General features: G+C 42.9%; 1 protein-coding gene across 1 annotated transcript in view; it reads right to left on the minus strand.

The window, feature by feature from the left end:
* Positions 1–13405: 13405 nt before the first annotated feature.
* FZD10 (frizzled class receptor 10) overlaps positions 13406–15887 on the minus strand; it is a 3418-nt gene continuing 936 nt past the window's right edge. Inside the window, exon 1 of the mRNA XM_075568699.1 lies at positions 13406–15887. This exon is cut by the window's right edge and continues 936 nt beyond it. Within this exon, the coding sequence (XP_075424814.1) occupies positions 14447–15887 (1441 nt within the window). The 3' untranslated portion in view covers positions 13406–14446.

Below are 15887 nucleotides of genomic sequence, written 5' to 3' on the forward strand. Positions count from 1 at the left end.
CACGCACGGGACCCGGCCGTCGCGAGACAAAATCAAAAGATTTTGTCTTGCAACAAATCGGTCGCGCTCATGCGCACTATGGCCAACCTCATTGAGGTAAGGCTTTTTGTTCTCGTACGCGGCGTTGCTCTAACTATGGACACAGGCTTAGGTGGAATCGCACTCTTCTGCACGGGTTTTTGAACAACAAAATGTTTCGGGTTTGCAACAAAATAGAAATGTGCAACCCATCGCCCATCGCTAGATGCCAGCTGGCGGGGGTGGGCAACCCCAGTCACACGCAATCAGTTTAATTGTTGTGGGCAAGCGTGGGCTGCCTCTATACGCGTAGGGCCGATGGAAACCTCATCAAGCCGGCCCTGATTAAAATGTCAAGCCCCTCATACGTACATTTCTTCTTACCCTACCTGGACCAGGAGCAGTCCCAGAGATAGACGCCTGCTCTACTGTTCGGCAGTTTTGAAAAGGCTGAGTTTGTCTGTTTGTAATGTGTATTTATTTGAATTTGAAACATTTTCATAGGCGTCCTGATAGATCACGCAATAGCGTGACCCAACATAAAATGGCGTGCGTCAATAAGACGTTTAACCAATGTGCATGCGCAAGGCATTGGAAAACGCGTCTCGGAGAAATGTAAATCCACGTTAATAGCGCCGATACTATAACGAACGGACGTTATTTCTGCATCTCGATTAGCTGAGGATACCCATTTATAAGACGAAAAATAACATCCGTTCCCAATTTCGCGAACGTGTTATTAGCGCAGAAAACGGCGGTGCTCTGAGGATCTACCCCTTGGAAGAATAAATTCATAATATATGGCTTATGTTCATTATTTACAAATGGCATTGTATTCCTTTCCACACACAGATTACAAAACGTTAACATTGAAGCTATTCCTCAGTTGTAGGAAGCAATGTATTTGAATCCGGATGTACCGTTCTCGTCTGTTTCCTTGTGGTCCTTTTTTTTTTAATCACACAAGAGACGGAAGTTTTGCTTCGTTGCTGCTAATATTTGTCTTTGCCTGGATCAGACTAAACATGATGGTAAGCCCCTGCTGCGAAGCTTCCTCGCTTTCCGTGAAGGTAAACGAAAAATGTGACATTTGAACAATTGATCAGGGGTTTGGGCACAGAGGAGAATGGAGCTGCGTCTTTTTTGTGTCTATTTTGCTATAAGGATGTTTGCAAGACTTGGAATTTATTTTGGCAATCGGTGGAGCTGTTCTGTTTGCTGGTTTTACCCAATTCCTCACATGGGGGTCAGTTACAGAGGCTTCAAATATTCAGAATAATCATTCTACTGAAGGCGGCGGCTTTAACTCCACTGGCTGGATGCCAAAAAAAAGATCTTTGGACATTCTCATGGTCATTGTTCCTCTATCCAGCTGGATTGAAGGTGGACAGAAGAGGGACAGAATTCCCTTCCTTACCACAGAATCAATTCAATTATTCACTCTTATATCACATCTTTTATATATCATCTTTATAACTCTGTCTTGTTATATCATTGAACAGTCTGTTTGCCATAAATATAACACGTAGGCTGAAAATTATAGCTTTGTTTTTAGCGCACGAAGGACCATGAGAGGTTCAACAGCTTGAACTTTTTTGTAACTAAAAGTATAATTTTTACCCATATATTACATAACATCCTACTGCAGAGTCTTTTCTTTATAATGTATACAATAAGTGTTGAGTTGAGACCTTATTCATGACCTCTTCATGGCTGACAGGTGTTCCGTGATACACAAGACTTCTCTCCGCCACTTGTGAGGGATAAGGTTTTATATACACAAACATATAGCATTAAAACGTGGAGAGAAGAAAAACATTATTGCTGTGGGCTAGAAAACAATGTTATGTGCTCTGTTAGTACAATTAGGAAAAGGAGTGCAGTGGAAATATGTTGTACATCCATGGGGGCAGCCATAGTTAAGGTGGCCCACCCAAAATAATGCATATTATGTGCTTTAAGGAGGCAATTGAAGCGGCACTTTAAATTAAAATGTGTATATGTGTATATATAGATATTTTTTTTTCTTCATATATGCAGCCTTTGATTGCCTATATTGAAAAATAATTACCTAAGCTGCCAATCGATTCGTTCTTCCGTGATCGATCAGCGAAGACCCTGCTTCCCGGGGTTCACAAAATGGCTGCCTTTCAGTTTCAATGAATCCTTCAGTCAGTGTAACTCAGCAGCTACAATGTATTCTTATATGACCAAGGTAACATTATCTATTGTTGGCAGCTCAAACTGCTGGGAACATTGGCAACAAATGATTCCAAACAGGAAAGTGTTACAAAGATCTTGCACTGTTACCTGCTATAGAAATCAAAGGATGCTCCGTATACTAAACCTCATTAAAAAATGGCATTAAGAGTTGAATAATAATAATTTGATTTTTTTTTTTAGTAAGTATTATCTAATACTACAGAACTTATTTATTTAAAAAAAGCACACGTAGGATATTGCTTGGATAGCAGCCAATTTGAGGCCTTATTTAAAAGTGCATCACTTTCATTGGTACAATAAAAAAAAAAAACTGGTGCCGAGTATATTTGACGATAAAAAAAAAAAGGTATTATTTCTGAGCAGACATACCAGCGAAGGCATCTTTAACGGAAATAAATGCCTCTCGTCTCATACGCTAAATGGATTTTTCATTATTTAAAAAGGTCGAGCCGCCTGTTTCTGCTAACGTTGTTATTTCTGTGATTCAGGGGCATTGCTTGTTTAATCAATGACAAAAGTGATTCTGCATTTCAAAGAGGCGCACTTGTTACAAGCAAAAGGGAACTTTTTGGTATGGAAATGCAATAAACTCCCAACGCCACCTCCCCACCCCTCCCCCTCCTCCTCCTTTAAATTACAGGTCGCATTACCTTTGTAGTGTTAAAAATGTTAAATAAGGAATTTGAACGTCAAAGCCTTTGCTGCCTTGAATTCCTGTTTGTAGACACAAGTAGGCTGGATTACAGTTGAACTTCAAACAGCAGTCGTTTCTCATGTAAATGTCACGCTGAAGCGGGGGGGATTACTGGCCATTGGTAAAGTGTTTTGAAATGTGTCAATCCTCTCCGAACAAGAGCAGGAAAGAAAAAAAACAAAAAACTTTTTGATTCAAAAGACAATTCCTGAACTCCTTTCCTGCTGCAGCGGCCGCATACAGATCGCGGTCATCAGTGTTTGTGTATATCGGGTCTAACATTATGTGTGAGAGTAAATGAAAGCCCGAAAAGAAGAGAATGATATACGAGAATCTAAGGCCTTGTCCAGGGTGGCGTTGAGCGGGCTCACGCTGGACCCGTTGCGACAGTGCACGTGGCCTGTGTGAGCGGGCGGGGTCGGCGCTCAGCCGCTTGCCGAGCCAGCAAAAATTGATTTTGCTGCTCGCAAGCGCGTCACGTGAGGGCGAACCAGCTCCGTGAAGGTCGGGGCCGCGCCCCCCAGACGCGCGCGCACCTAGCCGGCCAGGAAAAGCACGGCCGAGCAGGGTGCAGCGCTGGCGCGCCGGTTCCCTACCTGGACGAGGCCTAAAATAGCCATGAAGACACTTTGATTGGGACCTTGGGGTATATTTTTAATGGTGCATTCCCACACAGTTGTCCAATGACATTTCGTAGGCCTGGATTACATTCCGCTCTGGCACACATCCATTCATCGCATCTGCTCTCGCAGTGTGAATATAAACCCGGAAGCCATTGGGGAGGCGTGGTGGACGCTTCACGAGGCTGGTTTGCCATGATTGGCTGAACCGTTCACGTGACGCAACCATCGCTTTAAAAAAAAAGACCATTTTTTTTTTTGTGTTTTCAAAACGCGGACCCGCCGTCGAGCGCGAGCACTAGGGGCGGCCACATAGGGATTCAGCAATTTGTTCTTCTCGCACGGACTTCGGTGTGATCCTTCCCTGTCTGGAACTGTAAGAAAACTGTTTGGAGAGATATAAATGCAGGCTGTAGGGGTCGACCATAATAGCTTCCTACGTACCAGGGAAATGTTATTTCTTTCAGCGAATCCCTGGTCAATGAAATTCCCACCTGCCCCGGAGTCCAGAAAGGCCCGTGTAGTGGTCTTGAAGGTTTCACCGGTTAATGCGATAAGTATTAAGAACCTGGTTGGCATTTTAAGGGGAGAAGGAGATGATGTTCCCAGTGTGATTCTCCCGGTTCTCGCTGGGATTTTGCATTTTCCCGATTTTATTGGGGCAAAAAAGAACCTCGTGTCCAACGTTACCGCAATACAGGCAGAGTCCGGTATTGCGTCTGCGTTGTTTTTCGCTGACCGATAGCTTGTTGCCTCTGTCCTGCATGACTTCTTCAAGGTCCCGGAGGAGGAAGGCTAAGGCTAAGGCCCCGCTCCCAGAGTCAGCGCACCTGCGCTGCTGACAGGCGGTGCGCTGAGATACACAGACCGCGATCTGCGGTCTGTAGGGAGCGGGAGCCGGAGCTGGAGGTGGGCGGGAGGTGGGAGGTTTGATCGGGAGGTGGGCGGTTTGATCGGGAGGTGGGCGGGAGGTGGGAGGTTTGACAGGGAGGGGGGGCGTGGCTTGAGCGGAGGGACCCGCTACTCTCCCCCCCCCCCCTCCCTCCACGGACTCGGGCTGGAGCTGGAAGGTAAGTTTAAACACACACACGCAGGCACTCATTCATACACGCGCACACGCACACACGCGCACACACACACACAGGCAGGCACTCACGCACTCATACACACACACACGCGCGCACACACAGGCAGGCACTCACGCACTCATACACACACACACACAGACAGAGGCAGGCACTCGGGCACACACACACACAGACAGGCACTCACGCACTCAGACACATACACACACAGACAGGCACGCACTCAGACACACACACAGAGAAAGGCACTCACCTGCTTTCACTCCACACTCCTCCCCGCTCCCCGAAGCCTCTCCTCCCGCAGCCTCCCCTCCCCATTGGCTCACAGCCACACACGTCACGCGTCAAAGCTAGAAAACACCATTCTCTGGTGTCTCCAGCGGCTGACGCGCTACAGCGTGTAGTGCTCTGTGCAGCCAGTGGGGACCGGGACCGGCTCGCGAGGATTCCCCTGCTGGTGGGGAACTCGCGACCCGCCGCCCGCGCCAACGAGCGCAGCGGGACCGAGGCCTAATGGCACCTGCATAGTGATTATGAGGAGACTGCATACCTTGCTTGCGCTGAGTTTTTTTCGGGTTTTCTCTCATGTAATCTCTGATCCATCCGAATGCATAAGGCAATGAGCTCCTCTAATTCAGTAGGACGTTCCTGCGCGGCAAGTTCGTCTTTAAGAGTTTCGGTCAGGCTTTGCCAGAATACTGCTACCAACGCCTCATCATTCCATCTGGTTTCAGTGGCTATTGTCCGAAATTCGACCGCTTACCAGGCCACTGAGCGATTACCTTGGGATATATGTAGAGGGGGTGGCAATGGCACGTGTCGTCACATTGTCATGGCAACGCGACACCATTGGACCTCGCGGCGCCTTATCAACGGGACGCTGCAGAAGGAAATGCCTCCAGACAATGTAAGAAGAGAGTTTACAGAGGCCCCACGTGCTCCCTCGGCAATCAGTTTCATTGAAGTGGGGAAGAGTGCGCTGCCTCTATAAGCGTGGGGCCGATGGAAACCTCATCAAGCCGGCCCCGATTAAAATGTCAAGCCCCTCATACGTACATTTCTTCTTATCTTACCTGGAGCTGGAGCAGTCCCAGAGATAGACGCCTGCTCAGCCAGCTCTACTGTTCGGCAGTTTTGAAAAGGCCGAGTTTGTCTGTTTTGTAATGTGTATTTATTTGAAACATTTTCACAGGCGTCCTGATAGATCACGCTATTCCGTAACGCAACAGTAGGAAGGATCCGAAGATTCCAGCGGTGCACAGCTTGTAGAGATGAGAGACCAGCAAGGTGTAGATTAAAAATGAAATTTTATTGAAAAAACATATGGTATGGGGGACACACTCTGACGCATTTCGGACCTGCGTGGTCCTTAATCATCGTGGTCCTTAATCCGTAACGCAACACAAAATTGCATGCGCCAATAAGACGTTTACCAATGGGCATGTGCAAGGCATTGGAAAACGCGTCTCGGAGAAATGAAATCCACGTTAATAGCGCCGATACTATAACGAACGGAAGTTATTTCTGCACCTCATTAGCTGAGGATACCCATTTATAAGACGAAAAATAACATCCGTTCCCAATTTCGCGAATGTGTTATTAGCGCAAAAAATTACGGAGCTCTGAGGATCTACCCCTTGGAAGAATAATGCAATAATTTATGGCTTATGTTCATAATTTTCAAATGCCAGTTGTTTAATGCTTGATCCACTGAAGTTTATAGTCAGAGTGGACCTCACCAGGAAACATAGCTGTAACAAAAATTGGATTTGATGGTATTTTCTTATTGCTTCACATCTTCTAGCTTTGATGCCTCTGCCCGGGTCCTCCTAGTTCCTACTCAGTGTGACTATTCCTGTTCTTTTTGTCACTGCCTTAGCTGCTTCTCTCCCTTTCATGCTGAGTGTCGGAGGAAGCAGAAGGCCCAGGAACTGTCTGAATTTTCAGGACTTTTCCTGAAGTTCAGAGAGTTAGCAACTGGTTGAAACATAGACATGTTTTTTTCCTAGTGTTTATCTGACAAAAAGCACACCTCCGTGGTGAGAGATGAAAGGTTTTGATGTCACCAGGACTCACTAGAAGCTGCAGAGATTAGTAGAATCTGACGGGATGTAGTTGAAACATTTGGATCAGAAACTAGTCAAATTGCCTCTTTAATCTCTGATTCCACCACCAGAACTGATCACCTCCAGGCACAGGCACAGATCTGCGACCACGCGATGCTGAGAAACATTCTGTTTGTATCCAACATGTCGGCACAAAATGGGGAAAAAATACAAAAGCAACACAATTTCATGTTTCTAAACATCGTGCACAAAATTAACTTGTGACGTTGTGAACTGAGGGACCAGTGAGGGTAAATGGTTAATAAACTAGCTCATCATAGCAGTTCATACTATTCTAGAGCACATGGTAACCATAAACTAAATGTAATAAGCATGCCCATAAAATGTATACATATGCTGAATATGTCAACACTTATCTTCCATGAAACTGAATGTTGGCCTACTTCATGTTCATACAGTATACACACTGCCCGTTTCCGTGCTTTCTATAGCGACTTTTGCTATGCTACGCCTTTGATCCGGTGTCAGAGATGGGTGGAGCTAAATGTGGTGTCTTTTGATCACTTTTAAAATGGCTGCCACTTCTCATGGAAGTGACAGGAACGAGACCTTTGTGAGTGAATTTCTATTTAAACAATTTCTTTAAAATTAAAAAAAAAAAAACACACAAGGCCGGAAAGAATCTAGTATAACTTTTTTTTTTTATAGTTTCAGTTTTATGATTTTCAAATAAAAATAGTTTGGGCGGGTGGCCCCAGACTTGCCCTTCCCCTCAATACCCGACTAGCACCCTCTCTATCCACCTTTAAGACCCACATTGACATATTTGCTTACAGAAGCATATGAATAGCACTGTGGATAATCCTGGACACATGATACATAAAGCTTGGCCCCCTGCAGACGCACTTACCAGAACTCCCTCCTACTGTCTCTGTACATTCTCCCTACCTACCAATTAGATTGTAAGCTCCTCGGAGCAGGGACTCCTCTTCCTTAATGTTACTCTTATGTCCGAAGCACTTATTCCCATGACCTGTTATTTATATTATCGGTTATTTATATGATTACAACATGTATCACTACTGTGAAGCGCTATGTACATTTATGGCGCTATATAAATAAAGACATACAATACAATACAATACTTGCCTCTCACCCAACCTCCACTTGCTGCTCTGATTGGATAAAGATGATCGTCCTCAACGAGCATGAGCTTAGAAAGACGTCCCCCACCCCCAACTTTGTAGACATTGGGGTCATCCAAAGGTGACATCAATTCTTCCAAATACAAAGCACATTTTACTACATTTCCATATAGTACAAGATAGTGTTTTTTGTTGTTGTTGTTTTTTTTTAATGACTTTGTTTTTCAGCTTCTAGGCCATGAACAAGTACTACACTTCCCCCGAGATACAACACAAACACCTTGTTGCATTGATGTTATTGGAAAACGTTGAAAGATTACCCTGAGAAACACACCGCCTGCTTTCTAGAGAGTTTTTGAAAAGTTGGCTAACCAGCTAGAGGTGAGCATGAGTTCATGTTTACAAGAGTCAGAATTATTCTCACTCTTCAAGGACCAGAAAACAGAACTTTTTTTTCCCCCTTCTTGGAAAGGCCTTACAATTTGAATCCCATGAAGTTTTGGTAAACAGCCTTAATGTCCTAGCCGAAGAATGGCCCTGCAAGATTAATGTGCTCGAACATCTGTCCCTTCCTTCTAGTATATAAGCCCCTTCCCTTCACTCCAAGCTACAACACAATAGTGCTTGGGTAATTGCAATTTGATAAGCTCTGTGCAGTCACATGTTGATCTGAACCATTGGTAACAGCCTACTTTATGCGTTGTAGTAACATTTTGGATTCACATAAAGAAAACAGGTCACTTTAGATGTAACTGCATTACAGTATTTTTTCATCAGTTAGTATGCAACTACGTAAACATTTGTAGCTAAAAACGGTGGCGTTTCACCTCTTCAGTGCAAACACATTTTTCAGGATGCCAACAATATGCAGTTGGTAAACTTAGGAGTCTCACATAGAGTTACTGTCATGTGAAAAAAAAAGTTCAGGAAGATATTTTCCATTAATAAACATACATTTTACATTGCATCCTGATAACCAGGGAGTTTTAAGCTCTAAATAAACCTCTATAATAATAATAATAGCAATAGTGCTGCTAGTTTTAGGTAGCGCTTTACAGAGACGTTTTGCAGGCACAGGTCCCTGCCCCGTGGAGCTTACAATCTATGCTTTTGGTGCCTGAGGCACAGGGAGATAAAGTGACTTGCCCAAGGTCACAAGGAGCCAACACCGGGAATTGAACCAGGTTCTCCTGCTTCACACTCAGTGCCAGTCAGTGTCGTTACTTACTGAGCCGCTCCTTTTTCCTGTTGTCATTTCTGAAATTATTATTAATTTTTTCTCAGTAGCAAAATAATGTTATCATCTGAGTGACTTCTTTGAATCAACCTTGACATACCTCTCATGATAGCTCACCTTTAAATGGGCCCACGGCTTTGCCTTTTAAATAAGTCCTATTGTTAACAGTGGAGCCTGTAAAATATTTAAAGTGTGCAGAATTGTCATGTGTCTGACTGCGTACCATGCAAATGGCAGTGACGGATAAAGTAATAATCCCTTTTGTTTTTAACGAAAGGATCGTTTGGATAGGTAGATGTCACGGATAACCTTTTCATTTCTGTGCCATTGTACAAATCATTAAAGGGAGAATCTATACTGTAAAGCTGCCTTAAAATAAGCTTTTTAATACAAGTTTTGTATTTTTCTTTCATTGCAAATAGATCTGTACTGGAACTGTGAGCAACAGAAATGTGTAGGTGTCAGATTGATTTTTTTGCATTAAAGCCACAGTCTGTTCTGATCCCTTATTATTATTTTTTTGTATAGACTGCTTCCTGCATTTTACAACACTATTATTGTTTTTAAAATATGATGCTCTCTTCAGGAGATATGTGTTTGGTATTTTAAGTGATTGGGATGTTAAAATGGTCGTTCTCCCCAGAGCCCAGTGCAGTGTAAAGGTTAACATGGTAATCTTTGAAGGTAAAGATGAGAAAAATCCTGATTTTTAGCATGAAATAAATTAAACAAAGACAAAACCACAACATGCTTACCTTATGAGGGTAACTCCCATAGGGTTCTGGGGGTATGGGGTCGGTTCTTTAATGAATCGTAGTTATAAAATGTTTTACCAGGAAATAATACATAGAGTTACCTCTCGTTTCCAAGTATGTCCTGGGGGAGGGAGGGGGGAAATAATGACCCCCAAGTCCCCCACAAATCAGAATAAAAGTAGTATCTAGGTAAATATGTTTCAGTATATTGCCTTATAAATAAGGTATTGGAGCACTCACAAGCAGACACTTATAAATACCCGATACCTAGTCAGACCTGCAGCCGCCCTGTGTGCTTCATGAAGTAACAAGGGGAAGCAAATGGGCACGAGATTTATTCCAATACATTTTACTTTGGTATAATATAAACCAACGTTTCGGTGTGAATCCAGCCTTCCTCAGAGATATCCTTGCACACGTCCTTCACCTCCCTACTTCATTATATTGCCTGCAATTTTTATACACTACAACAACAGTAGTGACCAACTGGTCAGGTTTTCAGGATATCCATGCTTCAGCACAAGTGGTTCAGTCGTTGACTGAGCCACCTGTGCTGGATCAGGGATACCCCTACAACCTGACCAGTTGGTGGACTTTGAGGACTGGAGTTGGCCACACCTACATTACAATAAAAGTTGCAGTACTGAACTGTTGCCGTTTGGCCCACAATTAACAGAATTTTGTTTTTAGGACACATCACAATGCAGAACTGTATGCAATGGTAAAGCTCAGAGGGCAAACGTTGATTTAGCCCTCCCATCCTTGCAGATACCTCCAGCACCGAAGAGGTGAAATGCTGACTGCTAGGGGGCAGTGAGGTAGGCAGCCTGCATATTCAAACAGGTGCTGATGTTCCCTGAGGGAAGAAGGGAACTGGGGCAAAATGCCAGAAAACTGACAGGCGTCTCACTTTTGATCAAAGCAAGTTCCAAGACCAGATAATCAACATGCCCACCATTTAAAGCACAGACTGATTTATCACCTTGCTGTCAGTGTTAATAACTTCTGCCTTAAACACTGGAAAACATTAGGCATGTATAACATCTCGCATATCTCCAATCCATATATATAGATAGATATATATATTTTTTAATATAGTGCTCAAAATCCCCCCATGGAAAAGTAACATCTGCTGTTGGAACTACAGTACATGTCACAACACCCTAATCATGTAATATCCCATCTTCATACAAGTCTTTCTTGAAAACCAATTATCTCCCCTACAGATGGGACCAAAAGGACCCAAACAAGTTCAAACAGTGGCTCTCCGTAGCAAAATGAGTGTCTTGCTCCATTTCTGTGGTTATTAATTTCCAACTTTAGCTCAACAAACTTACCATTTGTTAAAGAAATGAAAATATTGGGAATGACAGAATATGGATATTTTTGGGGCAAAAACCATTTGGGCATCTTGCTACAGTATGTAGCATTCTCTGCATATTGCTAAGGCAAAGTTACTGGAAGACATTTTAATGGCAGTGTAAGCAAGATTCATCTGCGGTATTTGGGTATACCCCATCGAAACACTCCAAACAGTTGATACGTCATAGGAATGCGATCAATGTGACAGGCAGGGGTTAATTCAAAGCAATGGCCGCTTCTCCCGCTGGTGCGTTGTGTATGTCCACTGCGCCGCAAGTTGCAATAACGCTGGCTACATCTGTATAAATTGAGTAAAGGACAGCAGAGCACAGTGGTTGGCCATGCACTTTCCAATGGTCACAAAACAATTACTAGGAGTCATTTGTGCTCAAGGTTTTATATTTCCAATGCACTGAAAACATGTTTGGAAAATAAGGCCTTGGCTGATTCTGAAAGATATATTGGAGGGATCTGTCAAACACAGAAAACATGGAAAATCCAAATGAGGAAATGCTGCTTTGAGTTTAAATAAATTTGATCAAAAATAACAAAATGCTATCAATGGAAACACCCCCAATCTATCTTCAACCATGGGAGTGTCAGGCCAAAAAATGTTGACTTGTATGAAACTCAACTGAACAAAAACTATGGGGGAATCTTTGCATATTTTTTTTAGCTCCTCACAGCTAATGCCCTTGAAGGGTCTGGTAAATTGAATATAGTCTAGATTTCTTGTGCTCAGTTCCAAGCCTCTCTGAACACCACTGGCTTAGGGAAATACCCTTTTTTTGTTGCATATATTAGGCTGAGCTCTAACAGGATTAGCTGTAGGAACTTTTCAAACTGTGCACAAAGCAACCACATTTTTGTATTTCAGATTTCACACAAAATGATAAAACAAATTCTATTACTGTGCATAAAGAGGGTAAAGGAACTTGTTATGCTAGAGGCACATTTGGCACGTTGTGGGACAAGGTGTTATAGCCTCTTAATAATAATAATGATAAGTAAGCAGCATTACTAGTATCTGGGGCATGTCACTGCAAAAACATTTGTGAGGTTAGATGTCTTCGTGCCACACCCAGACAACCCACACCTTCCCATACTGCCTGGAAGTATTATTTCTACAGTATGTATCAGTACTAACACAAGAATACAACTTCAGTACTAACACCAGAATACAACTTAACTGGGGCTCAGTTTGCTTTCTAATCTATATGCAATTTATGGTTCGGAAATACAGTTTAACATTAAAAAATGTATAGTTTTGTAAAGATAAAGTTCATTCATTTTAATTTTGTAAACTTGTTCTTTATTTGAAATTTCTGTAAGAAAATGTATAGAATGTATAAATAGGAGGATTCAATATACAAATATTTGTATATTTAATCCTATTTATAAATATATGTCACTTGGATTTAGCCTGCTGTTTTAACAACGTAAGAGTGTAAGCTATTGGGTGCAGGGCCCCCCTTTGCCTTATGTGGTCATTAACCTTTTTGCACTTATCTCCATTGTTTGCAAAATTACAGTAAAACATAAATCAAGTGCAAAGTGCTGTGTACACTGTGGCGCTATATAAATGCAATGATACAATTACACACACTGTTATCTTTCCAGTGTTCAGAATGAATAATAATCCTTCCAATTTGCTGATGGAAATGATAGGTTACCAGAAGTTAGAGATTGCAAAGGATAAATGCCAGCATGTGCTGCCCACATTTGGCCACTGCGTTTATAACATGGGTAACATTGTTTCTTTTGAGATCTAATTGTTCGGTCTCATAACAGAGACTAGATTATCCACCTTCCTGTAAATACACTGGGGATATCCTTTGAAGGGACTTCAGTTTGCAGTCTTCCAAAGATCAGTTTTACGATCTGCAGGCTTTGAAAGTAAGATATAATGTCGCAGGAGATCCATTAAAAGCCCTACCCATGTGGTGTGCTATCAGGTGCAAACTTCTACATCATTCCACAAAGTGCACTAAGCATATTGTTTCTCATTCTCAATAGAGGGAAACCTCGAATCACCTTTCACCCCATTGCTGCAGAAGAATGCCACAGCCAGGGCTGCTTTAAACCCTGAGCTAGTGGACATTCACATAAAGACTTCACATAATCATTTAGGGATGGTTCATATCAACCGTGAAACTGAGCTGGGAGTATTGAAGGTCTCAGCACACACATATCATCAAACTAAAGAACATCTTTTATTTTTTTTAATAAAATAGTCAAGCATGAAAAATAATCGTATATTACAAATATATACAGCTAAAGTAACCACTGTGCACGGAGAGCACAGGAAAGAGCCACACAGTATACAAAGTTTCCCTTTGCAGCAGTGCTTCTTGATCTATTCATGGCTAGAATTTGTTTCACAATAGAAAGAGTCAATAAGCCCTTTGAATTGACCCCTCTCCTTTTTTTACGGAACAGTCCTAACGTGTATAACATTTGGCTTCATTTCCATTAAAAAGCCACAAAGTGTAAGACTAAGGGTTTTTTCCTGAGGGATGGACCCCTCAGTTCTTTTGTGAAGAACCCTCTTTTGTTGCCTTACTATACAACAACATACTTGTTTCTCTATTTAAGTCTTGGAAAGAGGGAAGATATTGCGCGTTATTCTCATTCACTATGTTTTGTGCTTTAGCAAAAGGACAGTTTGTTTGTAAATACTAATTATGGCCAATGTGGTTGTACTGTAGAAAGCTGCAAGTTGTTACCCATTTGAGTGGGAGACCCTCTGTGTTGTTGACACTCAAACAGTGATATATATATATACACACACACACACACACACACACACACACACACACACACACACACACTTTGTAGCTTTTTGGGGACTTATTTGTACATAAAAATAAAGTACTTTTCTTTAAAGTGTTTGAAAAGCTTTAGCACAGCTCTTAAATAGTTGCACACAGTCTACTTCTTGGAAATTCAGTTCAATGACATGCAACTGTTAAACATCAGCTTTATCTGGATTAAATATCTGACCACAAATTAGTAATGTAAAACGCCATTTAACTGAAAGTCCTGCTTTGACTGGCAAAGCTTTGCTGGATACATTAACCGTCTCTAAATGTCTTTTTTTTTTTTTTTTTAATGCAGAGTGATCATTTTACCTTGGCTTGCTATGCTGTGGCGACAAAAACAAACAAACATGTTTCTAGTTGAGTTTGCTACTCTGTGCAGTTTAAGTGTTTAAAAAGGGGAAGCTGGCACTCCGCTCTGCTCATACACAGGTGGGGGGCTGTGCGGCTGATTCATACTTTCCATGGGGAATCTTCTGCGGATGTTGGGGTTTCTTGTAGATGCCACCACTTGTGATGACGCTTGCAGGTTTTCTTCTGCTTCTTTTCTTTAACCTCCTGCTGAAAACATGTTGCCAGGATTGCAACGTTTTAGAAGTCCATATCCACATCCCACTGGTGATGCCCACAACTAATAACATAACTATTTTGACCATGAAGATTTCTACTGCAGGGATAGAGTTTGCCATGGTGCAGTCCAGTGTCTTAGTTTGGTTGTTCATTTTACACTTATCTTGTGTGGCTAAAATCTTCCAGTAATCCATATTAAGACGCTCATAGAAGTAGCAAGCTATGACACAGGTGGCAGGCACAGTGTACAGGACAGAGAAGACCCCAATCCGGACCATGAGTTTCTCTAGTTTGTCTGTATTTTCCCCACCGGTCTTCATCACCCTCCTGATATGGAAGAGGGCTACAAACCCAGACAGAATAAAAGAGGTGCCTATGATGAGGTAGCAGGCTAAGGGGATGAGCACGAACCCAGTGAGTGCATTTACATCCATGCTGCCGACATAGCACACTCCTGTCAACTCATCCCCAGCTACTCGCCTCATCACCAAGATCATGATGGTCTTCACAGCTGGGATGGCCCATGCAGCTAAATGAAAGTAGCTGCTGTTCGCTTCAATAGCTTCGTGTCCCCACTTCTTCCCTGCAGCCAGGAACCAGGTCAGTGTCAAAATCACCCACCACAATGAACTTGCCATGCCAAAATAATATAGGATAAGGAACACTATGGTGCAACCGGTGCTCTCCAGTCCCTCCTGGATAACATATAGTTGCCCGCTGTCTCTGTCACATGCTATGCTATCAGCTCCAGCAAAGAGGCGAATGATGTAACCAGTTGAGTAGACACAGTAGCACATGGACAGAAAGATGATGGGCCTCTCGGGGTACTTGAAACGTTGAGGGTCTATGAGGAAGGTCAGCACGGTGAAAGCGCTGGAGAAGAAGCACAGCATGGACCAGATGGAAATCCAGATGAAGGCAAACTTCTTGTCATCCTTGCTCCAGTACACATCAACTCCAGTGGTGCATATGGGGGCACAAGAAGCACTTTTCTCCACGTGGTGAAATTTCCCTGAGTTCTCGCAGGTTGTCCTACTCGGGGTATCCTTAGGGTGAAAATCAAGGCCATTACTTGGTCTATGTGGCCTGAAAACTGGAGGCAGCATACTGGACCCTCTTGGTGACTCGTCGGATCCATTATTTGGGGCCTCCATACACAAGTAGTTTGGGTCGTTCTTGTTGGGCAGCTTGCTGCAGTCCAGCGAGTCCGGCCACTTAAAATTGAACTGTTCCATGATAGGGGAGCACTTGAGCCTCGCTTGCTCACACATAACCCTGCATGCTGGTATAGGG

The sequence above is a fragment of the Ascaphus truei genome, chromosome 13, assembly GCF_040206685.1.
Source record: "Ascaphus truei isolate aAscTru1 chromosome 13, aAscTru1.hap1, whole genome shotgun sequence".
Lineage (NCBI taxonomy): Eukaryota > Metazoa > Chordata > Amphibia > Anura > Ascaphidae > Ascaphus > Ascaphus truei.